The following is a 26,601-nucleotide window of genomic DNA, read 5'->3' on the forward strand; positions in this document are numbered from 1 at the left end:
CAAGGTGATGTTGATGCTGCTGATCTGAGACCTCACTTTAAGAGTCATTGCCCTAAAGATTCTGAGCCACTCTCAAGAGATGTGTTGAATAGTGACAGCTAGTGGCAGGATGCAGCATTGCAGCCCTGCTCTATGAGGAACTGCTTTTTCCCCATTGGTGTAAGACAGCAGGGTCCAGATCTAATTCCTGTTCTCCTTCAAGGGGGACTTATGTGATACTCAACCTAAGAAGTTGGCGGGCAATTCAGGATAATGGTCAAAGAGTCAGGGCTCTGGAGGCAGACACAACTGGTTCGTGTCCTAAGTCTGCTGCTTACCAGCTGTGTGACCTTGTGGCTAGTAATAGTTCCCACCTTTTAGATTGAGAGAATTCTGTGAAATGAAGTATGCAATGCCCTTAGCACAGTGCCTGATATATAATAAACACTCAGCTGGTAAAAAAAAAAAAAAAAAAAAGGTAATAGTAGCAGTAATGATGATAACAACAGCAATAACCTCAGCAACACTTATTGAGCCCTTACTGTCTGCCAGGCACTGTGCCAAATGTTTATGTGGATTACTTCACTCAACCCTGACACAGCCCTGTGAGGTAGAAAATGTTATTACCCTAGTATTATAGATGAGGAAACTGAGGCATAGGAGGTTCAAGAACTTTAACTTTAGCATCACCCTGATAGAATCCAGTGGAGCCAGGATTAGAGTTCAGAGACTGGATCTAGTTCACTATACTATGCTGTCTCTAGTTATGATGGTGGCCAAATTCCTTCTCCCCTTTTCCCTCTCTCCCTTTCTTTCCTCATCCTCCTCCCTTCCACTCCAAACAGGCAACACTGAATGGGCCCCTAGAACCATAGTTGGGAATGGGATTTGGACTTGATCATATCCTTAACCCCTAGGAACCATCTCTCTTACCCCCTCTTCAGGCCTATGAGCGGCAGGTTCCACCCCGAGCGATCATCAACAGTGCAGGCTACAAAATCCTCACCTCTGTAGACCAGTACCTGGAGCTTGTTGGCAATTCTTTACCAGGTAAAGGACCATTCATTCCAGGCTGAGATGCCCTGTGCAGGCCCTGGGTGTTGGCCAGGGGAGGGGGAGGCTCTGAGCCTGAAGCTCCAGGTTCTATGTTTGCAGATACACCAGATGGGCCTAGAGTTGTTACCAGGCACCAAGCAGAACCGCAAAGGGGAGGCCTCTTAGCTGTGAGAGGCAAGGGGTTGCCCGAGGCCACTCAGTAAATAGGGGCCAGACCAGGGTGAACCCACACCTGAGTCCCACAGCTTCCCAAGCTGTGTATTCTGCAGCTGTGGAACTGGGTTCTCACTCTCTGCCCTTTCCACCTCCCAGAGTTCTTGAGGGACTCCTGGGAGAAGTCAGTCCAGGTGATGCAGCTCTATAAATCACCAAGTTAACACTGTACTTGTGAGAAGTTGTTATTTTAGACATTCTGTTTCCACCCGCCCTGTCTGAGACTCCGCAGCAGCCTAAACTGGAACAACACCTGCCTCAGACGATCCCAAGGAAACTAAGGGGCAGGGGAGATGCCAGCCAGGAGTAGGTTATGCCCTGGGACTGGGACTTGAGAATAAAGCCCCCTTGGTGGTGGAGGGCCCGGCTGGACTCCGGCATTCCTGGATTCCAGTCCTGACTTTGTGCCATGTCTTCCTGGACAAATTGCTTCCCCGCTCAGGCCCTCTGTTTCTTCAGCATCTACACAACACGGACACTGAGAGCATTGACCTCTTGGGGTGCTGTGCAGATTCCATGAAGGGATGTGTACACTGCGCCCACCAGGGGCCCATGCAGAGCTGGGTGAAAAAAAGAACTGTTATTGCTGTATTATTGACAGAACAGTGGGGGGATCACAGCACAAGACCAGTTATCTTTCTGGAACCCAAATATCCATGCCAACAAAATACAGAAAAAAAAAATCCCTTTTTATTTATTTTGTACCCCCACTCCCCATTCCTCCCTCTCCACTTGGACATTTACACCACACCTTGGCATCCACAGTTAAACTTTGAAGGGAAACCCAAGAAGGTAGTTCTTGGCCTCTGAACCTTTGAGTGCTCTGATCCTGTGTGCCTTACACGCACAGTTTAGAACATTACTCAAGAGAGAGGTAGATGCTACTGTATTACCAGCTCTAACAAAAGGGTCTAAATGAGTGCTGTGGGATTCTGAGGTTCTTTTAGCCAGGCTGTGGAGGACATCACAAGAAAGAGGATGCTGCCTCCCCACCGACCTGCCGGTCACCTTGGGACAGATCAAACTCTGTGAGCCTGGGCCTGCCCCTCAGCCTGTTGTCCTTTGGCTGAGGGAAACCTCAATGGGCAGTTGTTCAGTGGGTGCTGTCTTCACAGGGACTACATCAAAATCGGGCATTGCCCCCATCCTCAAGTGCCCCACACAATTCCCTCTCATCCTCTGGCATCCTTCTGCACGTCACTACTACTTCTGCATGATGACCGAGGCTGAGCAGGACAAGTGGCAGGCTGTCCTACAGGACTGCATCAGGCACTGCAACAATGGTGAGCAGCCTTCAGGCACTGGAGGCAGGGAGGGGCATTTACCTAGGGTAATGTGTGTAATGGTGGCACCTAGTGGCCAATTGTGGCATAGCAACCCAGCTGTATGAACTGTTTTTTCTTCTGAGAAACCATTATAATACCACCTTTAACTTTCTTTCTCCGTGAAAACATAGTTCTGTGTTGCTCAGAAAAAACTTGGGGAAATTGTTCATAGAATAGTACTTATGTTTAAATCCTGATTCTGCTACTTCATAGCAACATGACCTTAATAAAACCCACTGCCATCAAGTCAATTCCAACTCATAGCAACCCTATGGAATAGAGTAGAACTGCTCCATAGGGTTTCCAAGGCTGAAATCTTAACCACTGTGCCACCAGGGCTCCTTATCATGACCTTAGGAGACGGACTGACTTCTTTTTTTTTTTTAATTTTTATTGTGCTTTAAGTGAAAGTTTACAAATCAAGTCAGTCATACAAAAACTTATATACACCTTGCTATATACTCCTAGTTGCTCTCCCCCTAATGAGACAGCCCGCTCCCTCCCTTCACTCTCTCTTTTCACATCCATTTCACCAGCTTCTAACCCCCTCTACCCTGTCATCTCCCCTCCAGGGAGGAGATGCCAACATAGTCTAAAGCGTCCACCTGATCCAAGAAGCTCACTCCTTACCAGCATCCCTCTCCAACCCATTGTCCAGTCCAATCCCTGTCTGAAGAGTTGGCTTTGGGAATGGTTCCTGTCCTGGGCCAACAGAAGGTCTGGGGGCCATGATCACCGGGGTCCTTCTGGTCTCAGTCAGACCATTAAGTCTGGTCTTTTTAGTCTTTTTACGAGAATTTGGTGTCTGCATCCCACTGCTCTTCTGCTCCCTCAGGGGTTCTCTATTGTGTTCCCTGTCAGGGTGTTCCCTGTCAGGGCAGTCATCGGTTGTAGCCGGGCACCATCTAGCTCTTCTGGTCTCAGGCTGATGCTGTCTCTGGTTTATGTGGTCCTTTCTGTCTCTTGGGCTCATAATTAACTTGTGTCCTTGGTGTTCTTCATTCTCCATTGATCCAGGTGGGTTGAGACCAATTGATGTATCTTAGGTGGCCACTTGCTAGCATTTAAGACTCCAGACGCCACTTTCCAAAGTGGGATGCAGAATGTTTTCTTAATAGATTTTATTATGCCAATTGTCTTAGATGTCCCCTGAAACCATGGTCCCCAAACCCCCACCCCTGCTATGCTGGCCTTCGAAGCGTTCAGTTTATTCAGGAAACTTCTTTGCTTTTGGATTAGTCCAGTTGTGCTGACCTCTCCTGTATTGTGTGTTGTCTTTCCCTTCACCTAAAATAGTTCTTATCTACTATCTAATTAGTGAAAACCCCTCTGGATCCTCAATTCTCTTCCATTGGTTTATGTATTTGTTGTTCTACCACTACCAGGCTGTTCTGACTACTGTGGCACTATAACAGGTTCTAAAATCCAGTAGAGTGAGGCCTCCTATTTTGTTTTTCTTTTTCTGTAATGCTTTATTTATCCAGGGCCTTTTTCCTTTCCATACGAAGTTGGTGATTTGTTTCTCCATCGCATTAAAAAATGTCATTGGAATTTGGATCAGAATTGCATTGTATCTGTAGATCGCTTTTGGTAGAATAGACATTTTTACAATGTTAAGTCTTCCTATCTATGAGCAAGGTATGGTTTTCCACTTACATGGGTCTCTTGGCTTCTTGCAGTAGTGTCTTGTAGTTTTCTATGTATAGGTCTTTTATATCTTTGGTAAGATTTATTCCTAAGTATTTTATCTTCTTGGGGGCTACTGTAAATGGTATTGATTTGGTGATTTCCTCTTCGATGTTCTTTTTGTTGGTGTAGAGGAATCCAACTGATTTTTGTGTGTTTATCTTGTATCCTGATGCTTTGCTGAACTCTTACATCAGTTTCAGTAGTTTTCCTAAGGATCCTGTAGGGTTTTCTGTGTATAACATCACGTCGTCTGCAAATAGAGATACTTTTAGTTCTTCCTTACCAATCTGGATGCCCTTTATTTCTTTATCTAGCCCAATTGCTCTGGCTAGGATCTCCAGCACAATGTTGAATAAGAGTAGTGATAAAGGGCACCCTTGTCTGGTTTCTGATCTCAAGGGGAATGCTTTCAGACTCTCTCCATTTAGGGTGATGTTGGCTGTTGGCTTTGTATAGATGCCCTTTATTATGTTGAATTTTCCTTCTATTCCTGTTTTGCTGAGAGTTTTTATCATGAATGGGTGTTGAACTTTGTCAAATGCCTTTTCTGCATCAATTGATAAGATCAGTGTGGTTCTTGTCTTTTGTTTTATTTATATGATGGATTACATGCATTGTTTTTCTAATATAGAACCATCCCTGCATACCTGGTATGAGTCCCACTTGGTCATGGTGAATTATTTTTTTAATATGTTGTTCAAGTCTGTTGGCTAGAATTTTGTTGAGAACTTTTGCATCTAAGTTCATGAGGGATATAGGTTTGTAATTTTCTTTTTTTGTGGTGTCTTTACCTGGTTTTGGTATCAGTGATAGGCTGGCTTCATAGAATGAGTTTGGGAGTATTCTGCACTTTTCTATGCTCTGAAATACCTTTAGTAGTGGTGGTGTTAACTCTTCTCTGAAAGTTTGGTAGAACTCTGCAGTGAAGCCGTCCGGGCCAGGGCTTTTTTTTGTTGGGAGTTTTTGATTGCCTCATCAGTCTCTTCTTTTGTTATGGGTTTATTTAGTTGTTCTACTTCTGTTTCTGTTAGTTTAGGTAGGTAGCGTGTTTCTAGGAATTATTTCATTTCTTCTGGGTTTTCAAATTTGTTAGAGTACAATTTTTCTCAGTTATCTGATATGATTCTTTTAATTTCACTTGGGTCTGTTGTAATAGTGCCCATCTCATTTCTTATTCGGGTTATTTGCTTCCTCTCCTGTTTTTCCTTTTGTCATTTCGGCCAAAGGTTTATCAATTTTGTTAATTTTTTCAAAGAACCAGCTTTTGGTCTTGTTAACTGAGTTGTTCTTCTGTTTTCTGTTTCATTGAATTCTGCTCTAATTTTTATTATTTGCTTTCTTCTGGTGCCTGAGGGTTTCTGTTGTTGCTCTTTTTCTATTTATTCAAGTTGTAGGGATAATTCTTTGATTTTGGCCCTTTCTTCTTTTTGTATGTGTGATTCATTGATATCAATTGACCTATGAGCACTGACTTACTTCTTGGAACCTCTGTAAAATGAGGATAATAATCCTTCTTGTGCTTTAGGGGGTTTATGAGAATGAACAGTCAGAATCCACTGGATGCTCCGTAGAGACTGGCCATTATATTATTTCTTTCTTTACCACCAACCTGCAAGGAGCTTTACTTTTTCCTCAGGGCCTCATTGTTCTCATCTGTAAAGTTATGAGGTCTCTCCATCTCATTCATTCAACAAACATTTTTAGTGTCTACTTCAAGCCAGGCCTGGGGCTGGGCACTAAGGATGCAACAAAACAAGACATGGTCTCTGCCCTCATGCAGCCAGCAGTCTGGTGGGGAAGACAGATGTTAAATAGATGAAGACACCGGGGGTGTGTGCTGGGCAGGAGCCACCAAGCAAGCCTTGAGGGTATGTGCATGTATTGGGGGCTGACCCTACATGTGTGTTTTGTGGTGGGGTTGATCATGGCAGGCTCCCTTGAGTAGGTGAGGGCTCCTCTGAGATCTGAGGGACGTAGTCAGAAGGCAGAAGTAGTAGGAAGCTTGGCAGGAGGCTCTGAGGCAGAAATAGGATAGAGGAGGAACTGCAGGAGGCCCTGGAGTGGGGAGGGGGTTACATGAAATGGGGCTGAAGGAGGACTTGGGTCAGGTCAGGGACGACTCTGAGGAGTTTTATGGCTTACGATTGTCCCCCAAGATGAAGGTAGGGCATAGGGGTCTTTCTTCCTTTGGGAAAGGAAGAGCCCTGTCCTGGATCCTGAACTTCCTTCCTGGTGACTTGGCCTCAGGGTCTTTGAGAGGGAGGCAGCTGCCCCTACCCCCTGCCCTATCCTCTGTTCTGCCATGCTTTAGACACCAGCTCTGTCTGATCAGTCCACAGGCAGTGTATGCTGTGGGCACCAACACCTGGAGGCCAGGCTGGCCACTGCAGCCACTCTGCTCCCCCCACCATCCTGCTGAACTCCCTAGAGTTGCCTCTGTTCTGTCTTCACCTGGGCTGGGCCCTGTCCGCCCACAAAGGGCCTCCTATTCCTGGGTCCTCAGGGGCTATGAATGGAGCCTGGGCAGAGGCCAGAGGCGGAGGTGCTCAGAGTCCTGACAGCCTGGCCTGAGGCACCCTCCCTCCGCCTTCCCTCCCTCCCTGGCCCAGCTCCACCTTCTCTAGGTTTCCTAGGCTACTGGCAATAGCTAACCTGGTTGGGTGACCCCAGGCCAGGTGGAGGGGGAAGGTAGGGGCCAGTGGGGACACACTAGGTGGGGAAGAGCCACTGTTCATCTCCATGTGTAGAACGGAGAGGATGATAAGTTCAACCTTACAGGGTTATTGGGAAGAGTAATTGAGCGGTTCGAATAAAGCCATTGGCCCCAGGCCTGGCACATAGCCTTCGCTCAAGTTGGAGGCTGTGGGAAGCCGCTTGGGTGTAGGCCTGGGGTGCAGGGGCAGGGAAGGAAGGGGCATCCTGAGACAGGAGGTATTCTGGCTGAGGGTGGTGTCCTCACCCCAGGGTGGGCTGACAAGCCTGGTTTTAGACGTGGGGCTTTCCTCCACCCTGAGGACTGTGGGAAAGTTCTCTGCTTGCTCTGGCCTCCGAGGTTGGGGCTGGAATTTGTGAAGCCTGGAATTGCTCACTCTGGGGGCTGCCAGGAAGTGGGGTGTGAGTGGGGGAGGGAAGCCAAGCTGGGAGGATGCCAGCTTGACCCAAGGACCATCATATCCTGCATTCCTGGAGCAGCTGGGGGTGGCAAGAGGCCACCGCTACCACGCACAGTTCTCAGTGTGGACCTGGGGTATGAGGTCAAGGCCTCTTCCTGTCTGATCCACCTCTGCTGCTGGCCAGGACTGAGGAATATGGCTTTCCTTGATCAGCCTGACCCTTAGGACCCCGTGGGCAGAAAGTCTCTAGGCCTGGCTGTAGTCAGTGTTCCAGGTTCTGGCCTTGATGCTGCCATTCCCTAGCAGTGTGTCCTTGAGCCAGTAACTTTGCCTCTCTGAGCCTCAGTTTCCTTACCAGGAAAAGTGAGGCTAAGAATAGCCCTCCCTCACAGGGCTGTTGTGAGGATTAAATGAGTGGTTGTGTCTGAAGTGCTTAGACCTGGGCTGGGCTCATAGGAAGAGCCCAGGGGGCGTTGCTCTAACTCATGTTAAACTGGACAGCTCAGCGTGCAGAATACAGAGTGTCCCAAGGGGCGCAGGAGCTTGGGGACTGTCCCAAGGCTGCACGTCTAGCTGGTCAGAGCCAGAGCTGGGACTCCAGCAGCCTCCTTCCTGCCACCCAGCCGTGGCTCTGCTGGCCTGCCCTCTGCCTCACTTCCTGCCACCTGGAAAGAGGCCCCTGCCTTGCACACCTGGCTTGTTGCATGCAGAATGGAAATCCCTGATGTGGAACAGGCTGGATTTTCCAGGCAAAAGCTGGTCTCTAGGAGATGTGCCCCTCCTGAGAGCCTGGGCTGCATTTGCCCACATGCTGCCTTCTGCCTAACCTCAAAAAAAAAATTAGACCCCCTTGTGGCCCGCAGGGAGCCAGCCACGGCAGAGATGGGGGCTGCACCTTGGTTTCCTCACTGGGGAGTGCCCTTCCAGCTCTGATAGGCAGTGGTTTCTGTGGTTAGCTTGTGTGGGGAGGGAGGGGCTCCCCATTGCCAGAGAGGGGCTTTTTCTCTGTAGGGGTGACTCAGCTTGTAGTCATTGCAGTGGGAGTCAGGGTTTCTGATGCACAGGCTGCCGTTTCCTCCTCGTCCTGGGACGCCTCGGTCGGAGGCACGCAGCCACGGTGACCGCCCACTGCCTGGCTCAGTGGTGTTTAACCACATTCTTCTCCAAGTGGATTTTGCAACTTCCGGTAGTTTGCCACCCTAGCCCCCAGTCTGGAGGCTCACATCTTGCTCGTTGATCCACCTCGACGCCATAGGGGCGTGGGGGGGGGGTGTAGGCATGGGGGTGTCGAATCATCTGGGCTACTAACACCACCACCACCAGTAACAAAAATCCATGCCAGGCCCTGACTGGGCATTCAGCGGTGAACAAGACAGAGCCTGTTCCTGCCCATGCCTGGCAGGGGAGGCAGCATGAACCAATTCACCACTCCCCTCCACATTGCCGTTGAGTTGATTCTGACTCATAGTGACCCTATGGGTCAGAGTAGAACTGCCCCATACAGTTTCCTAGGAGCACCTGGCAGATTTGAACTGACAATCTTTTGGTTAGCAGCTGTAGCACTTAACCACTATACCACCAGGGTTTCCATTCACCACTCGAGTTACTAATACAAAGTGTGATGCGATACAGGGCTGGGAGCCCGCACTGAGGCCCTGACCTTGGACTTCATAGCTTACAGCCCTGTCTCCAGACTGTGGCCCATGGAGCCTCACAGTGAGTATGCGAGGCCAGGCCAGGGGTTGTTGTTCAGAAGAGGAAACTGAGGCACACTGGGTCCCATGATCTGGAACAAGGCTCAGCAAACTATGGCCCTCAGGCTGAATTTGGCCCACCATCTATTTATGTAAACAAAGTTTTATTGGAACCCAGCCATGCCCATTTGTTTACATATTGTCTGTGGCTACTTTCTTGCTACAATGGCAGAGTTGAGTCTTTGTTGCAACAGCGATATCTGGCCTGCAGAGCCAAAAAAAAATGTACTATTTGACCCTTTACAGGAAAAATTCACAGATCGTTGATCTAGAAGGTAAGGGGAGGAAACAGGACCCAAAAGAGGTTCTCTGGGTGCCCTCCCCCAGGAGGGTGGGGTGGCTTTTAGTCCTGGCTCTGCCACTTACTGCCTTTGTGACCCTCAGCCAGTGGCCTAACCTCACAGCCTGTGTATTTCTTCATCTGTAAAGTAGGGTTAATAATGGTGCCCACGACTTGGGGTGCTTGGAAGATTTCAAGGAGATAAGGAGAACACCAGGAGGATTGCCTTTTTGGTGGAGGTGGGGTTTTATTATTGCTGTTACTATCACTGCAACTCTGACTGCTACAGTTATTGCGAGGTTGGCAGGAGTCACAGCCACCTCCAGGCGTGCAAGCATGCACATGTGTGTGCATGTGTGTGTGCATTTGTGCATGCATGTGTGCATGTGTGTGGTTTGGTCCGTCAGTGGGTCTTGGTGGAGGTCCCTGGGCCACCATGCTGACGCCTCTCTCCCTCCCTCTCCTGGCCAGGGATCCCCGAGGACTCCAAGGTGGAGGGCCCCGCATTCACAGACGCCATCCGCATGTACCGCCAGGCTAGGGAGCTGTACGGCACCTGGGAGATGCTGTGTGGGAACGAGGTGCAGGTGAGGCCAGAGCGGGGATGGGGGACTGCAGAAGGCATCCCACTTGAACTCAGGGCCCAGGGGGCAGGGCTGGGCACAGAGACGGGCTCTGAGGAGCTGCAGGTCTGGAAGGAGATGGCAAAGTCAGATTTGGACAAGATGGGACCCAGCTGCGTCACCCAGGTGGAGATGTTCATTATTTTGTTCCATCATTTACTGGCACCCACCCTGGGCCTGGTGCTGATGCAGCTGTGAACAAGATGCACACGGTCCTGGCTCTCAGGCAGCTCTGTGTCTGCAGGAGAAACACATTTAGCAAATAAACACAATTCCACTTGCAGGCAAATGGGGTGGGGAGAGGTACAGACAGGGAGGCAGCATGTGCAAAAGTCCTGAGGTGGGACACCTGAGGATCCTGTAAGACATCCAAGCAGGTTAGTCTGGGACCTGTGGGACTGGGCTCAGGAGAAAGAGAGCAAAGGGCTAAACACAGAGGGGTTGGGGAAGCCGTGGGGGCTCAAGTGGCTAGGCTTCCAGAATGTGGACAAGAACATGCCAGCTGGACATGCTCCAATGCCTGGCCTGACTTGTATCTCCTGGTCCTAGATCCTGAGCAACCTGGTGATGGAGGAGCTGGGCCCTGAGCTGAAGGCTGAGCTTGCCCCACGGCTGAAGGGAAAACCCCAGGAGCGACAGAGACAGTGGATCCAGGTGGGTAGGCTTGGGACCTGGGGGTGGGGACAGGGGGTCTGCAGATGTCCTGGTGCCTTCTGCCCCGGCGCTGATGCCATGGCTCTGCCCGCAGATCTCAGATGCTGTGTACCGCATGGTGTATGAGCAGGCCAAGGAACGATTTGAGCTAGTGCTGTCCAAGCTGCAGCTGGCCCGGCCGGCCATGGAAGCGGTTATCCGCACTGACATGGACCAGATCATCACCTCCAAGGAGCACCTGGCCAACAAGATCCGAGGTAGGCAGGCCACCTGCCGTGCCTGTGGTTATTGCACGGGCCCTCCAGGGCCAGCTGAGCTCATTTATAGCTCATGAAGACCTGTAAAAATCAGTTGTCATTGAGTTAGTTCTGACTAACTGTGTGTCAGAGTAGAACTGTGGTCCATAGAGTTTGCAATGGCTGATTTTTGAAGCAGATTGCCAGGCCTTTTTTCCGAGGCATCTCTGAGTGGGCTCAAACGTTTTGGTTAGCAGCAGAGCACCTTAACTGTTCGCACCACCTAGGGACTCCTATAGAGACCTATACCAGGTAGAATTGTTTTCCATGTAAATTTCACAGCAATGACTTGATTCACTGATTGTTCTTAAAAATCTAAATCGAATTTGAGCCGTTGCTCCTCCAACCCCTTTGAGTTGTTTTGTGACCATTATTTCCACAAACCCATTTTCCACAGGCTGGATTTTTTTTTTTTTTTTCTACATGTACAAGTTTCTACACGTACAATTCAGTGACGTTGATTATATTCTTCAAGTTGTACAACCATTCTCACCCTCCCTTTCTGAGTTGTTCTTCCCTGATTAACATAAACTCACTGGCCCCTAAGGTTCCTACCTAAACTTTCGAGTTGCTGTTGTCAGTTGGATCCTATACAGACAGATCTTAAAAGAGCGTAATGCTCCAGTCTTTACTAGTTAAGCTAAACTATTGTTTGGTTTTAAGAAGAATTCAAGGGATATTTTTGGTTTAAGGTTTAAAAATTATCTTAGGGTAATAGTTTTGGGGGTTCATTCAGCCTCCATAACTCCAGAAAGTCTGGATTCCATGAGAATTTGAAATTCTGTTCTGGATTTTCCCACTTTTGCACAGGCTGGATTTTGCAGACCTAAATTTTTGTCAAGGAAGTTTAAGCCTTCTGCTCATCTTTAGCTAATCACAGATTTTAAATACGTGTGATTTTTAGCAGACATCAGTTTTCATTTTGTCATGATTTACTTCAACAAGTCTGAGTTTTCCGGGTCGCTTTATGCTCCTTTCTGTTCCCAACCAGATGGGATCCATTAGCTGTTTGTTACCATAGCACATTTTGCCGTTACCTGTGGGTTATTCTCTTCTGGTCTGAGTCATTGTGAGCTGGTAGGAGACCTAGAGCTGGCATTTATTTTGTGGAACAACAACCAGGCAGAGGCAGAGGATATCAAAACATCCCCCTGAGTAATGATGTCTTGACCAGAATGTCCTAGAGGTGGTCCCTGCCCACAGGGAAGATGGTGTTTTACACAGTTACACATGAGTCATACCCTGCCAGCCATTCCAGAACAGGACCTAGCAGTTTTTGCAAAACCAAGAAGCTGACTGATTCCACTAATGATTTGGTTTGTTTGTTTATTGTTTTTTAAACAAAGGAGCAAGATCCCCAGAGTTGAGTTTTTCTCCACCTCTAGCTAAGCAGAACACCGCAGACATCTTTGGACCAGCAGCTTTCTGTTTCTTGCCATCATTGTTATCAGAAATACCCAGGTCCCATCTCAGAATAGCTGATTATTTTTGCTGGATAGATTTATTATCTTTATCAAGTAGTTCTCCAGAGCCATTTGGCTTGCTAATGTTACCAGTGGTTTAAATAACACAACCTTGCAAGCCTCCAGCTCGCTTGGGTCTGGAGCGGCCCTGTGTACCTACGGTACTTGCAAGAACAGTTCTGAAATGGTTTGAGGCCTTGCTCTACACCATCTACAGAGCAAGGTTATAGAAATTTCAGACAGTTGAATAAAAAAGAAATAAAAATAATAATAACATCAGGCCTCTAGCACCCGGGGTCTTGGGGTGGCCTGGAGGTGCTCTAGGGGGGGCTGCCTGTCTCCCCGCTGGAGCCTCTGCCAACCTGGGCTCCCTCTGGGCGCAGCCTTCATCCTCCCCAAGGCGGAGGTGTGTGTCCGGAACCACGTCCAGCCCTACATCCCGTCCATCCTGGAGGCCCTGATGGTGCCCACCAGCCAGGGCTTCACTGAGGTGCGCGACGTCTTCTTCAAGGAGGTCACTGATATGAACCTGAATGTCATCAACGAGGGCGGCATTGACAAGCTGGGCGAGGTGAGGCCACCCTGAACACAGCCTCTGGGTTTGGGGCTGGTCCCCCCGTCAGGCCCTCTCCTCCCTGGCATTCATCTGTACGCACAGAGGGCCTGCTGGAGACCAAGGGCCAGAGTCCACGAGCCAAGTGGGAAGTCCTGGTGGCCGAAGCAGTTAGAGGAAAGCAGGAATGTTACCCCTGCCCTTAGCCTTTATAAACCAAGCGGGATGCTAAAGTATAAAAGAATTTAACAGGGAAGGGATGGGGAAGGGAGTGAGGAGGGGAGGAAGGAAGAAAGGAAGGAAGACAAGCTTCAGGTGTGGGCAATATCATTAGCAAGGTAGAATTTAGTCAATATATACTAGGTTGTGCACCCCATAAATGGAGACAAACCGTCTCTCTCATTTGCCCTCAGTCATCTGATAACCTGGGTGGAATGCCTTACCACAGGCCCCATGTGGAGTTGTCAGCTGCCTGGATCCCCACGTAGTTGTCAGAGTTTGAGCCTGTAATTTTAGTCTCCTCTCCACACCCCAAATTGGGGATTTCAGAGACAACAATACTCATAGAATTTGAGAACTGGAAAGGCCCTTAGAGATCATCAAAAACTATCCCTTGATTTTGAGGCTAAGGAAACCAAGGTTCAGAGAGGGTGAGCAACTTGCCCAAGGTCATCCAGTGCCTCAGAGAGGACGAGAACCCTTCTCCCCACGCAAGGCTGGCAATGTGCCCTGGACTGTGCAGCCCCTGCCTGCCTCCAGGTCCTCTGTCCTTCCTGTCCCAGGGCCCAGGCAGGTGTGGGTCTCCGGGTCTGCCTGACCATTCAGGTCCCACATGTTCCACCCCTCTGCAGTACATGGAGAAGCTGTCCCAGCTGGCCTACCATCCCCTCAAGATGCAGAGCTGCTACGAGAAGATGGAGCCGCTGCGGCTCGATGGGCTGCAGCAGCGTTTTGATGTGTCCAGCACGTCGGTGTTCAAGCAACGAGCTCAGATCCACATGCGTGAGGTGGGCCTGCACTGCTGCTCTCGCACACCCCACCCCCGGGACAGGCCCGTTCCCCGGGGCCCCACTACTGGCCACATTACGTGCCACGTTCAGCCCTTGCACCCTCCTCTGGTCTCCTGCCTGTGCTTCCCATCTGCTTGGAACACCTGTCTCTCTTCACCCAGGAGGCTCCCCTTGCTCCCCTGCACCCCCTTCTGCAGGCTCTCACAGGGCCCAGGACTCCTGTATTTCCTGTTTCCTTGAAGCAGGGACTGGCCCCAGTGCTAGGGACATTATAGATACTTGGTACACAAGTGAGTGGGTGGGCTAGTGAGGGGGTGGATGAGTGAGAAGGTGGGTGGGTGAGTGGGTGAATGGGTGAGGCAGTGGTTGAGTGAATTAGGTGAGTGGGTGTGTGGGTGGGTGAGGGGGTGGTGAGTGGATGAGTGAGTGTGTGGGTGGGTGAGAGGGTGGCGGGCCTGGGGGTCCTGACTGAGGTTCCTCAGAGGCAGGTGGAAAGGGCTGTGGTCACTTTGGGGCTCACCTGCTCTGTGGTGTCCCCTTCAGCAAATGGACAATGCTGTGTACACCTTCGAGACCCTCCTGCACCAGGAGCTGGGCAAGGGACCCACCAAGGAGGAGCTGTGCAAGTCCATCCAGCGGATTCTGGAGCGGGTGCTGAAGGTGAGTGCCCTGGCCCCTGTTGGACCTGAGCTGAGTCCCTGAGTTTGCACCAGGATCACTGCCCCTATCAGAAGGCGCCACTATGGTCCCGTCGTAGAGATGAGGACCCTGAAGCTCAGATCAGACCACAGGCTTCCCATCTCCCCTCGGGGGCTGTTGGTGCCCACTGCTCTGGCTTCAGAGCCTGCTGACCCCGTGTCCTTTCTCCTCGGCAGAAATACGACTATGACAGCAGCTCTGTGCGGAAGAGGTTCTTCCGGGAGGCGCTGCTGCAGATCACTATCCCATTCCTGCTCAGGAAGCTGGCCCCCACCTGCAAGTCGGTGAGCACCCCACCCCACCACCCGCCCAGCCTGCTCCGGCCTTTTGGCCCGCTGCCCCTTCTGGTCCTGGAAAGTCTGGCTGGGTTGGGGTGGAGCTGATAGAGGCCCTGACCACCGCCTCTCTCTGCCCCCTACCCCTGCCTGGGCAGGAGCTGCCCCGGTTCCAGGAGCTGATCTTTGAGGACTTTGCCAGGTTCATCCTGGTGGAGAACACGTATGAGGAGGTGGTGCTGCAGACCGTCATGAAGGACATCATGCAGGGTACGTGCTGGCCTCGCCTACTGGGAGGGCTGGGATGAACCGCCACGGAGCTGGGGGTGCCAGTGACCCCACTGCTGCTGCTGCTGGGTTTTTACTGTCAGGAGATGATGGAGACGCAGCGTGGTGGTGTCACTGAGGTGCAAAGAAACACGACACTTACCCACGTGGGGCTGCATTAAGCCCACTTTTAGCTGCGTGGCCTCAGGAGCATACTGCGGAGTCTCTGGCCTTAGTCTCTTCTCGGGTCTGTGGCACTGCTGGGAGTGCCGATGTGTGACCAATAACAATGGGCTCTGGGTTGGGGTCATAGCTCCCAGTGTTGAGGCCTGGAAATCCAAGTCACTTCCCAATCACAGACACCCACCCAGGCTGTCAGAAGTCTCAGGGAGATGACAGGGGTCAAGTTGGGCTCAGTGTCCTGCATGGTGGCTGGCTCCAGTGTGGAGCCCCCTGACCCTTCCCCTCTGCCCTGCAGCCGTGAAGGAGGCCGCCGTGCAGAGGAAGCACAACCTATACCGGGACAGCATGGTCATGCACAACAGTGACCCCAACCTGCACCTGCTGGCCGAGGGCACGCCCATCGACTGGGGCGAGGAGTACGGCAGTGGTGGTAGTGGGGGCAGTGGTAGCCCCCGCCCTGATGCCCCTGAAGTGGCCACCCTCTCCGAGAAGCGACGGCGTGCCAAGCAGGTGGTGTCTGTGGTCCAGGATGAGGAGATGGGGCTGCCCTTTGAGGCCAGTCCTGAGCCACTGTCACCTGCATCCCTGGACAGTGTCACTGAGCTCCGTGGCATGCTGGCCCAGGATCTGCGAGCTGAGAGCCCCCTACCAGCTGGCCCCTTGCTCAATGGGGCCCCTGCCCAGGAGAGTCCACAGCCCGTGGCAGACTCTGAGGCCTCCTCTCTGCCCAGCTCGCCCCTCCAGCATCTCCCACCTGGAAAGGCTGCGGACCTTGAGCCTCCCAAGCCCAGTGACCAGGAGACTGGGGAGCAGGTGTCCAGCCCCACTGGCCGCCCACCCATCCACACTACCACTGAGGACAGTGCAGGGGTGCAGACTGAGTTCTAGGCCCATCTGCCCTCATGCTTTTGTTGGACACGGTGCCAGGATGCTTCCTCCAGGGCACTTCCTGCAAGGCACTTGCATGGCGCTGGGCAGGGAGGTGCCACATCTGTGCCTTACGGGGTGTGGAAGGGCAGGGCTGGGGCAGCATCTGCAGAGGTCGGGCAGGGATGGGCCCATCCGAGTCACTTTATTGGGTTCGGTCAACACTTTATTGCCCCGTTTTCTCTTCTGTTGTATGATCTCGGACGCAGGGTCTGGTTTCGGGGATTTCATACTGTGCTGGGGCTGGGGCACAGCTGAAGGGGCCTGAGGAGCCCCAGGACTGTCGTCTCCAGGGCCACTTGCTTCTTCCCATCTTCTGTTGCCTCGATTTCCCACCTGGGTCTTGCCATCTTTCTTGGCAAAAGGGAGATAAAAGCATCAAGGTCTGTGATTCAAAGCTAACGAATTCTCTTCCCTATCACCAAGGGCTCACTGGAACTGGGAAGAAGGGGAGGCCCCATCTGTGGGTCCCCTGCCTACTCCTCCCAACTGGGCCTTGAAGGCCAGTTTCAGAGTGGACACTGACCTCACTTTTCCCCACTGTGGGTGAGGGGAGGTGCTCAGGGAGGAGGGGCGTCCTGGACTAGGAGGACCATTTCTGGGCAGGGAGTGGGATCTTTACGCTGAGCCAGGCTGATGCTGGGGGGGATGGGGCTGCCTCATGGGGGAGGGTGGGGGCAACGGGCCTAGGATGGAATGAGAAAGGCAGAGAATGTGCTGGACTGCAGAGGGGAGGTGTCCCGTGGGAAGGAAAGATATAACCTCTGGGGAGACACTGTTGGGAACATTTGAGTGAAGGCCGAGATGCAGACATGAGGGTTGCTGGAAGCCCAAAAGGGGCCCTTGCCTCTGCCCTGCCCCGCTTCCAGCCCCAGCCTGTCTCCTCTGATTTGCCTGGGATCCGCAGGTTTCTGGGATTCCCTCTGCTCCCCCTGCCCCTTTTATGCCCACATGCTTTGTGGACTAGGGCTGGAACCATGAGGGGAGAGTGCAAGTTGCTCAAAGATAGGGGTTTCCTAAGCTGTGTCTTCTTTGGGCCACCTCCAAGGTACTTGCTGCCTGCTGAGGGAGCTGGTTGGGGCTCCCTTGGCCCCCCAAGACACAGTGGATGTCCTTTTCTCAGAATTTGGGGGCAGGCTATGGCCTAAAAATTCCAGTCCTGTTTTGAAATGTCCTGGTGAGTTATTTCCAGGCCTGGCCTGGCTCTCTTCCTCAGCTTCTTATTCCTGGGGGTGAGGGTCAAACCCAGGCAGCCCCCGCTGTGGCTGCTCCCATGCCCCCAGGGGCTTGAACTACTGGCCTTCACAGACCCCCTCCCTTGCTGCTCTGAGGGAGGGCAGGCAGGGCAGACACTAATGCCCTCCAGGGCGCCCTGGCTGGGTTCCCCTCTCCTGCCATGCCCAGCCTTGCACCCCCTTCCCCTAGACCTGCTTTCAGGGCGGGGGGCCTCAGACCCACGAGATGTGCATGCATTGGTCGCTGGTGCTCAGGGACCCGCTGGTCCTTGCCCCCAGCCCTGATCTGAAATGCATCACTGACCTCTTCTACCAACAAGGTCCATCTTAAGATACTCTATAGTGCCTTCTTTTGGGGTTTTCCAATCATCCTTCCCGTATATTGTATTGAAAATATTATGCAAACTGTTTAAGCTTCTACTAATCAATAAATGCTTTATTTAAAGCCAGTTACGTTGTGTGTGCTGCCAGGTGGGCTGCGTGAGGGAGACTTCGCTAGAGACTTGGCCTAGGAATCCTCATATACCTCAGCCTTCTGGGCTCCTTGCTTGACCAAGTACTTCTAGGTCCACAGCCTGAATTCTTAATTATCCCATTTTACAGAGGAAGAAGCTGAGGCCCAGAGAGAAGAGACTTGTCCAAGGTTACAGAGCACAGAAGTTCAGGTGGCTCCCGTGGCCAGACCTGTACAGGATGCACCTTGGCCAGAGCTTTAAGGTCCCTCAGGGCCCCTGGATGCCCACAGCAGTGGACCTCAGGCTCATCCTAGACCCAAATGGTGAGAACCGCTCTTTCAAGATGCCTGCTCACACAGCCAGTGTTTACTGAGCACCTCTGTGGGCTGTGAGCTTGATGCGCAGGCCTGGGAGCCTCCTGGCGACTCTAGGACTAGGTACTATTCTCATCGCCATTTTGTCAGTGAGTAAACTGAGGTCCAGGAAGCTGGGGAACCTTGGCTGAGGTTATGCAGCACAGAGAACCCCCCCGACCGCCACAGCTGGTGGGGGCAGGCTGCCCCATCAACCAGGTGAAAGTGTGTTCCTGTTGGGTGAGACGACAATCAACCACCTGGGAAAGCAGACCCCACGCTGCAGAGCATTCACACTGTCCTGTTTGGCCCAGCAGGCTGGTGAGGTGGGGAGGACCAATGGTCCCCACTGAGGCAGGGAAACAGACCCACGAGAGCCAAGGCTCACTCATTCTGCCAGGGCCTGTCTTCCCTATCCAACCTGCTGGTGTGGGCCCTGTGCCTGGGGTGAGCACTCAGCGCCCCATGGTGGCCACAAGCCTTAGTCAGAGCCCTGCCCAGTCTCATACTGAATGTATGGGGAAACCCAGCTCAGAGGTCTCAAAACTGACTGGGCAGATTACTGAAAGAGCTGGCAGCAGGGCCCAGGCACCCCAAGTAGGCCTGCCACTGGCCCAAAGAAAAGGCCACCCTGTGCTCAAGGCCAGCTGACAGAATGTATAACAAACGAACAACTCTCCAGTGAGCCCAAGTGTGAATGGATCCTTCTACGGTCCTGCAACAAACAGCCCACACGACGCACAGGTGTGGAGTCAAGACGGTCCTGGGCTCCTAACCCAGCACCGCCACCTTCTAGATGCTGGGCATTTAGCCCTGTCAGCACTGGCCCAGCACAACCTGCTTGTGGATAAAAACAGGCTGCTGTCTGCCTAGCTCTCTGGGCCCTGGCCTCTCCACCTGTAAAGAGGGGAGGTCTGGATAACCTCACATTCTGTACAGGCTCTACCTCCTCTCTCCTCTGACTGCATGCAGCACACCCTGGCCCCTCTCCCAGGGCTGCCCCCTGCTCCCGCTCCATCCCCAGACCACAGTCCCTCCCCTGCCTGGGCCCCATCAGGACCTGACGATCACTCAGGAAGGAGCACTCTGGAGATGGATTTATTGATTTTCCTGCTTTGTGTCTGCAAAGCTCATTGCCCTGGAGCTGCATGGGGTGTGAGGAGGTGAAGACTGGAGAGGCAGGTGGGGGCCAAGCATTGGGGAGCAGGAGAGAGGGAGGCAGGGGGGCAGACTTTGCTTGTGGCACGAGGCCTGCCCTCTACACATTGGGGCAAGTCAGTCCGTGCACAGCCCGCAGCCTGAGCACACCAGCTCCACATGTGGCCCCGCATCCTTGGCCAGGGCCTGCTGCACTCCCACCACACACCCATGCTTCACAGATGAGGGCACCGAGGCTCCTGGAGTGGCATGGCCAGCCCACAGCCCCACAGACGGCAAGTGGTGGAGCCCCCGCCTGGCCACAATGCTCACTCCCCTGCTTAGGGGTGGCACAGCTGCCTCTCCATGCCCATCCCCAGCCGTGAAGGGCTCTGGCACCAGGAGACGAGCCCCTCTCTTTGTCCACAGTATTCAGACCAGGAACACCCCACCCCCGGCCCTGGCATGCTTGGAGATCAAGGGGGCACCCTCCCAGGCTGTGGGGAAAGGGGCCTGAATGCGGGTGGGGGGCCTCGTACTAGTCTGGGTAGAGCAGGGGGTGCGCTGGTGCCTGGGCGGCGGTGCTCAGCTGCTGTGGTAGATGCGGAGGCGCTGGGCGATCTCCTGGCGGCACAGTGGGCAGGTGCGCAGTGGCTGGCAGCACTGCTGGCAGCAGCAGACGTGGCCACAGTTGAGGAAGATCATCTGGGCCTGAGGAGACAGAGCAGAGTGGCTGGACCCGGGGCCCCGGCCATGGGGCGACCGATTCCTAGCCCCTGGACCCACTGGTGTCCTTCATTTAAAAAATGTGATCGTGGGCTCATCACAAACCATTCAAACATCACAGAAATATGTACTATGGACAGTGAAAACCGTATCCCTTTGTTTTAACAGTTTGGTACCTATTTTTCCAGATTTTGTAAATGGAATATAAATATGTAAATTCCCCGTTCTTTTCCTCCCTCCCTCCTCTTCTCTCTCTCTCCCTTCCTTCCTTTCTTAAATAACAGTAGGACCATATGCATGTCCTACACCTGGCTGTCTTTGCCTCACCACCTGTCTGGGCTGTTTCCTGTCCTTCTCTGTCTAACAGTTATGCAGTGTCCCTCTGTCTGGAGGAGCTCGGCATATTTAACCAGCCCCTGCTGTTGGACACTTAGGTCGTTTCCAATTTTTTGCTTTTGGTGCACTTGTCCAAAAAGTGCACTCTTGGTTCTAAATGAAGGGCCGCTCTAAAGACGACTCCACCCCTATGGCTCAATCGCTTGCTTCCGTGTTTCCTCTTTTCAGGAGTTTCTCCTGAAAAAATAATCAAGGATGTGATCCAAACTTTATGTTCAAGGCTGTTTGATACAACAGTGTTTGTAACATCAAGAAACTGGAAGCCACCTGAAGGACCCAACAGCAGGGGTTTGCTTACATTTATAACCACCTGGTGCCTCCATCTCATGGCACCCCCAGGTTTTTTATGGACCCCGGGGGAATGGGACTGCTAACAGTGGCTGCTGCTTCTAAGTAGGAACAGCTGGTAGAGGGAAGAGGGGCTTTTTATTTTGTATACTGCTTTCTCGATTGACTTTTACAATAAGCATTAATGCTGTAATAATTTTTAAAACTTGGTAAAAAAGAAAAAAAAAAGGCTCTGCAAGGAAAATCAGATTGCTGAGTATTTAATAACTGCAGAGATTTTCCCTAATGGATTTATTAAGGGGGGAAAAGTCCTCTGAAAAGAAGAAAAATGTCTAGAAAATCATGCTAGCATTCCTCACATTCGGGTCATGGGATTACGGGTCATTTTTATTTCCTGTATTGTTCACGTTCCTGTATTTTCCAAAATTCCTAGTGAACACAACATACAGCTCGAAGAAGTGTTGGGAACACTCAGGAGGACAGCTGCGGGCACAGGGCTGGGGGTGGGGAGGGCGGCGGATGGTGGGGGCTCGTGGGTTACCAGCCTCGCTGCCCCAGAACTTACCTCCCGTTCCAGGCACACAACACACTCCGAGGTCTGCACCTCCAGCTCTGCGGGAGGAGCCGATGGCCTCACCACCTCAGGAGGCTCCTGGGGGGTGGTGGGGGTCTCAGGGACCCTGAGGACCTCTCCTTTGGGTGGTTTCAGCAGCTCTGTGGGGACCAGAGGGACAGCTGACCAGGGTCATCCCTTGATGAGCCCCACCTTTAAGGGCTCCCCTAGCCCTGCGTGCCCCCAAGCGGACAGTGAGATGGAGGGTGGGAGCGGGGGTACTCTGATCTCAGAATTGGGGAAGGGGGTGAACTTTCTTCAGCCTTGCCATCTTATAGGACTGTGGGCAGGCTAGCAAAACCTAGCAAAAAACCAAACCTGCTGCTGTTGAGTCAGTTATGACTCACAGCAACCCCATGTGTTGCAGAGAAGAACTGCACTCGCATAGGATTTTTAAGGGCTGTAATCTTTACAGAGGTAGATGATCAGGCCTTTCTTTCAAATCCATCTGCTGGGTGGATTTGAACTGCCAATCTTCTGATTAACAGTTGGGCACAAACCGTTTGCATCACCCATGAACCTTGGGCACAGCACTTATTAATTGGGTCTTTCACAGCGACCCTGTAAATAGGGCTCATCACTTTAGAGACAGGAAATCTGACTCAGAGAGGCAAGTCACTTGCTCAAGGCCACAGGGCCATGTGGTGGTGGAGCAGCAGGGCAAGAGCCCCTGACTAAGCCACCACGCCTGAGAGCCAGACAGGGCACATGCAGAGGGGAGGGGATGGGCTGCCCCACCTCAGTGGCTAACAGGAGCCAAAGGAGCAGGGAGGGAGGCCAGCTCAGCAGGAAAAGCCCCCAAAGCTGATTCCCCCTCCTCACCTCCCACCCCTCCCACCTCTGTCTGCAGAGTCCTGGCCCCATGTCCTGTGAGGGTACCCCAGCTGGGAAGGACATCAGAACCAGCCCTGACAAAATGCAGTCTCTGTTTTTTTATTATCATGCAATGTGTGGCACCCACATCCCTGACCTTTTCTTTATCCCAATCACTGTTCACTTTATTCATTTATTTTATGGTTTGAATTTTATGAGTATGTTTTTTTTTTTTATTATTCTTACAATTAAAAAAAAAAACCTAAAGATTTTTTAAAAGCTATTACAGCACTAAACCTCTAAGTGCTACTCCTCAACCATCATTGTAAAGGGGCTCTCCTATATTTAATACCATATATGTCTATTCTTGGGATGGAGCCCTGGTGCCACAGTGGTTAAGTGTTTGGCTGCTAACCAAAAGGCTGGCAGTTCAACTCCACCAGCCGCTCCTTGGAAACCCTATAGGGCAGTTCTACTCTGTCCCATAGGGTCCCTTTGAGTCAGAATCAACTTGATGGCAACAGTAGTTCAAAGATGACGGCACCCCACTCAAAGATGGTGGTGTTCCGGTCAAAGATGGCAGCACCACACTCAAAGATGGTGGCTGACCTTGCCGCTTTGAATGTGTCACTCTCCTACAGTCCTGCCAATAATTTAATCTCATGCATCAGGATCCTAAAAGGGCTCACCATGCCTCTTCTGAGTCTCCCATTCCAGGGCTTCTACCCGTAATTTTTCTTGTTCTGAGTACAGAAGGTCCTGTGGGTATGGGACTTTCCGCCAAATTGTAAAACTTTGGGTCTGTTCCTGTTTCACTTCATTGGCCATGATTGAACCAGTTTTAACTGGTTTGAAGCCCTGCTGTTTTCAGGTTGAGTCAATGTCCCTGGAGTAAAAATGGCTGAGCAGGAAAACTGGAGCCTGCAGATGTGGGTGCTACAGTTGGCCCAATGCCCAGCCGTCCAAGCTCCTGCCTCATCATAGCCCCCCAGGCCTTCACCTCTGGTCTAGTCTGGCAACTCCACCTCCAGCCTCTGCCCCTTCCCCTTTCCTTGGCTCTGGTCTGAAAATCTCCTTCCCTAACCGAACAGTGCATGCCTCCCCACTCCTTCCTCCTGCTCCATGCCCAGGTTCCTTTCCCTTGTCAAGGCCCCTCAGCCTCTTCTCAGGAAAGGCAGGAAAGCCCAGTGATTAAGAGCCTGGAAGTGGGAGCCAGAGCACCTGAGTCAAATCCTGCTCCCACCACTTGCCTGCTGTGTGTGGTTAGAGGAGGTGTTTTAACCTCTCTGTATGTTTCCTCAGCTCTCAAATGAGGATAATAAGAGTACCTCCTGGGGTTGAAACAAGTTACCTGAGATAGTACATGTAAAGTGTCCAGCAAATGCCTGGTGCCTGGATCACACTAGATACTCCGGAGACCTCTGACTCCCATGCCCTCCTGCTATGTCAACCACAGCACCTAACCTTCTTCTGAGCCTCCTGGATGGGGGCAGAGGGCCTTTATGACCTATTTTTTCCCCTTCACAACATATCACAAACATCTTTCCATGTCCAGACTACAGACGTGGCCTAGGCACAGTGCCAGGCATGTAGTGGGCACTGGAGACAGGCTGGTTTTCCCTCTATCCCAAGGTTCCCAAGCTCTGTAATGGGAGCCAGAAGGACCCTCCACTGCTGCATGGAGCGTTCCCCTTTTCCATTTTCATGGCCTGTTTTTCCCATTTGTAAAATGGGCTCATTAATCTCCACCCCTGTTCCTTTAGGACTGGCAGGGGCTAGAACTGGCCTTTAGGACTTGTCCTGAAATATAAGCAAGCGACTGCACCCAACCACAGACCACATGCAAGGCTGGGTATCTGCTTAAGAGTGGCTCTGTATGTCAGTACCTGGCTGGATCCTGGCTGCGTCAAGCAGCTTCTGGACTCTCCGTAGGATCTCGTGCTGTAGGCCAGCTTCTGAGATGCCCACCTGTGGTAGTCCAAGGAAGAGCAGGTCATGGCCTTGCCTTGGTGGGGGCCTGCTATGTAGCACAGGCCACCAGACATGAGTCCAGGTTCACAGGCCTCCCTTACTCCTAGCACCTTTGGCTGGCAACTCAGAAGCCTTCTGGGGCCCTGTGGGAGTCCAGGGTCAGCATGAGGCAGTGTAGCTATAGCTGTGACCTCCTTGGGCCTGGTTCAACAATCAGTGTGGCAGGGGAAGAAAATGAGGCCCAAAGGGAAAATGAACACTAGAAACAGCTACAGTTTAGAAAGTGTTTCCCTGTGCCAGGCTCTGCACTGACAGCTTTGCCTGCATGGTCTCATGTCACGTCACCCTCACGACAAGTGAGGATGCTCTATCACAGTTCACATTGTCATTAGGGAAAGAGAGACACCTCCCGAGGCCTTGCCACTGAGACACAGCTCCACTTACATCACACAGTCCCTCTGTCTCCAGAGCCTAAGCTCTTAACCGTAAGCCCTTGACATGGTCTCTGTAAAACCACGGGGTGGGCTGGGGCTGGACCAGATCATGTCCTGGCTCAAAAATTTGAAGCTCCAAACTATGTGGGTGGGCAGTCTGGGGTCAGTAGGGCCCATATCCTGGATTTTCCTAGCCAGTTGCTCTGTGGGGCATACGCAGGTAGTTGGGGGTAGTTGGGGTGGCTGTTCTGACGATCCTAAAGCATGAAGAGAAAGTCAACCCTTGGCCAGGTCAGGCTGGTGGTCTTACCTGCCCGCCCACCCTAACCTCCATCTGAGGGGCTGCTGCTTCTCACCTTGGCCAGGTCCCCGGGTCTCATTCGGCTCAGCATGTCCAGTGAGATACGGTGGTGGGCGAAGATGGGCAGGTAGTGCTCAGCCGACAGCTCTACCAGGAGGGCCACCAGCTGGCGCTCCATGCCTTCTTCCTGCAACACAGACCCACAAGAGAAGCCAAGTGAGTGGAAAGAAAAGAACTTCATTGTTTACAACAGGAAACAAAGGGTTTAAAAATGTGTAACAATTTATAAAATGCATTCCATTTCATGGAGCTTCTCCTACAAAACGACATGTGTAAGCACACAGAGGTCACTACTGCTCTATCTGTAAACTTGACAATGGCATTCAAGTTAAATATCCATGGAGGGGGGGCTGTTTAAATAAATGGGGGTCAGCCATATACTAAATACTGTGCAGCTGTCTGGAAACAGCAAGGTAGGTCTACACGTATGGGCCTGGAAAACTGTGTCTACTGGTAAAAGAGCAAGTTGTTAAAATAGTATGTATAGAATGATTCATTTTTAAAAAATAAAAAAATGTGAGAGAGAAGAGGGGTGTAGGGACCACCTCTCCTGTCCTCAGCTGGTGCTCCACAAGCAGCTGCTCTTGCCCACCACGCTGGTGTTCATGGCAGGCTGCATCCTATGAGCCTCACTGGTTCTGCTCTGTACAGCTGTCACTGACAGCTTGTCTCCCCTCACCAGAGTGAAAACTCCCTTTCTCATTTCTGTCCCTGCCAGGGCCTAGCATAGAACCTGGCACACTAGAGCCACCAAGCAACATGAGCTGAATTAAATTAAACCAGAAAGATAAACAGGCAGGCATTGCTGGGAGCACCAGGGCCCTCTGACGTGGAGGCCCTACTGACCCCGGCAAGGGAAGGTACCATCCTACTGACACCCTGCCAAGAAAGGGATCACCCTACTCATCCCCTGTCGGGGAAGGTGCCACCCTACTGACCCTCTGCTGCTGAGGAAGGTACCACCCTACTGACCCCCCACTGGCACAGGCATCACCATCCTCACCAGCAGCTTCAAGGACAAGGGTTTCTGGTTCAAAAGCCGTTGATACTGAATCAGCCAGTAATTTTCCTGCTTGGTTTCGCTTTTGGCTTCTAATTCCGTCTGGCAAGAGAGAAGTAGGTGATGTTGGTTACAAGTCAGGAGGTAAAAACAATAATGAAGATGTGAACTGCCCTCCTTGGAGGGTTTGGATAGCCCTCAGTACTTCATACAGAACTTTCCTAGCCATTTACTGTCTCACCATTTACTCTCCTGACATGAGAATGGCAGGAAGCTTCCCTATCCCCATTTTACTGCTGAGAAGGATCTTCAGAGAAGGTAATTGATGTGTCCAAACCCACACACCTGGCCAGGAGGGCTGAACCTGTGCTTCTCTGACCCCTGGCACCGCTCTGTGCCTGGCACTCTGTGCGCCACTACCTTTGGGAGGGAGGCCTCCTTGCCTGCTTGTGGGAGAGCA

General features: G+C 51.9%; 2 protein-coding genes and 1 non-coding gene across 8 annotated transcripts in view; 2 read left to right on the top strand and 1 right to left on the bottom strand.

Annotated features, from left to right (window-relative positions):
• Positions 1-16,822, top strand: part of NIBAN2 (niban apoptosis regulator 2) — a 58,868-nt gene extending 42,046 nt beyond the window's left edge. For both annotated transcript variants that reach the window (XM_064291397.1, XM_064291398.1), the window contains 11 exons: positions 924-1,029; positions 2,364-2,531; positions 9,881-9,996; positions 10,582-10,686; positions 10,781-10,943; positions 12,829-13,016; positions 13,850-14,005; positions 14,552-14,668; positions 14,884-14,991; positions 15,141-15,252; positions 15,728-16,822. In XM_064291397.1, coding sequence (XP_064147467.1) covers positions 924-1,029; positions 2,364-2,531; positions 9,881-9,996; positions 10,582-10,686; positions 10,781-10,943; positions 12,829-13,016; positions 13,850-14,005; positions 14,552-14,668; positions 14,884-14,991; positions 15,141-15,252; positions 15,728-16,320 — 1,932 coding nt within the window. In that variant the 3' untranslated portion in view covers positions 16,321-16,822. The remainder of the gene's footprint in view (positions 1-923; positions 1,030-2,363; positions 2,532-9,880; positions 9,997-10,581; positions 10,687-10,780; positions 10,944-12,828; positions 13,017-13,849; positions 14,006-14,551; positions 14,669-14,883; positions 14,992-15,140; positions 15,253-15,727) is intronic.
• Positions 12,558-12,690, top strand: LOC111749919 (small nucleolar RNA SNORA9). The gene has a single exon (XR_002785090.1). It is a non-coding gene; the product is annotated as a small nucleolar RNA SNORA9 (small nucleolar RNA).
• Positions 16,823-19,546: 2,724 nt separating the features above from the next.
• Positions 19,547-26,601, bottom strand: part of LRSAM1 (leucine rich repeat and sterile alpha motif containing 1) — a 37,683-nt gene continuing 30,628 nt past the window's right edge. For 4 of the 5 annotated variants that reach the window (XM_010587612.3, XM_003407717.4, XM_023544904.2 and 1 more), the window contains 5 exons: positions 26,145-26,243; positions 25,137-25,268; positions 24,262-24,343; positions 21,515-21,663; positions 19,547-20,250 (listed from right to left, as the gene is read on the bottom strand). In XM_010587612.3, coding sequence (XP_010585914.1) covers positions 20,125-20,250; positions 21,515-21,663; positions 24,262-24,343; positions 25,137-25,268; positions 26,145-26,243 — 588 coding nt within the window. In that variant the 3' untranslated portion in view covers positions 19,547-20,124. Of the gene's footprint in view, positions 20,251-21,514; positions 21,664-24,261; positions 24,344-25,136; positions 25,269-26,144; positions 26,244-26,601 lie in introns of those variants that run through there. The other variant, XM_023544905.1, reaches the window with a different exon arrangement.

Source organism: Loxodonta africana, chromosome 9, assembly GCF_030014295.1.
Source record: "Loxodonta africana isolate mLoxAfr1 chromosome 9, mLoxAfr1.hap2, whole genome shotgun sequence".
Lineage (NCBI taxonomy): Eukaryota > Metazoa > Chordata > Mammalia > Proboscidea > Elephantidae > Loxodonta > Loxodonta africana.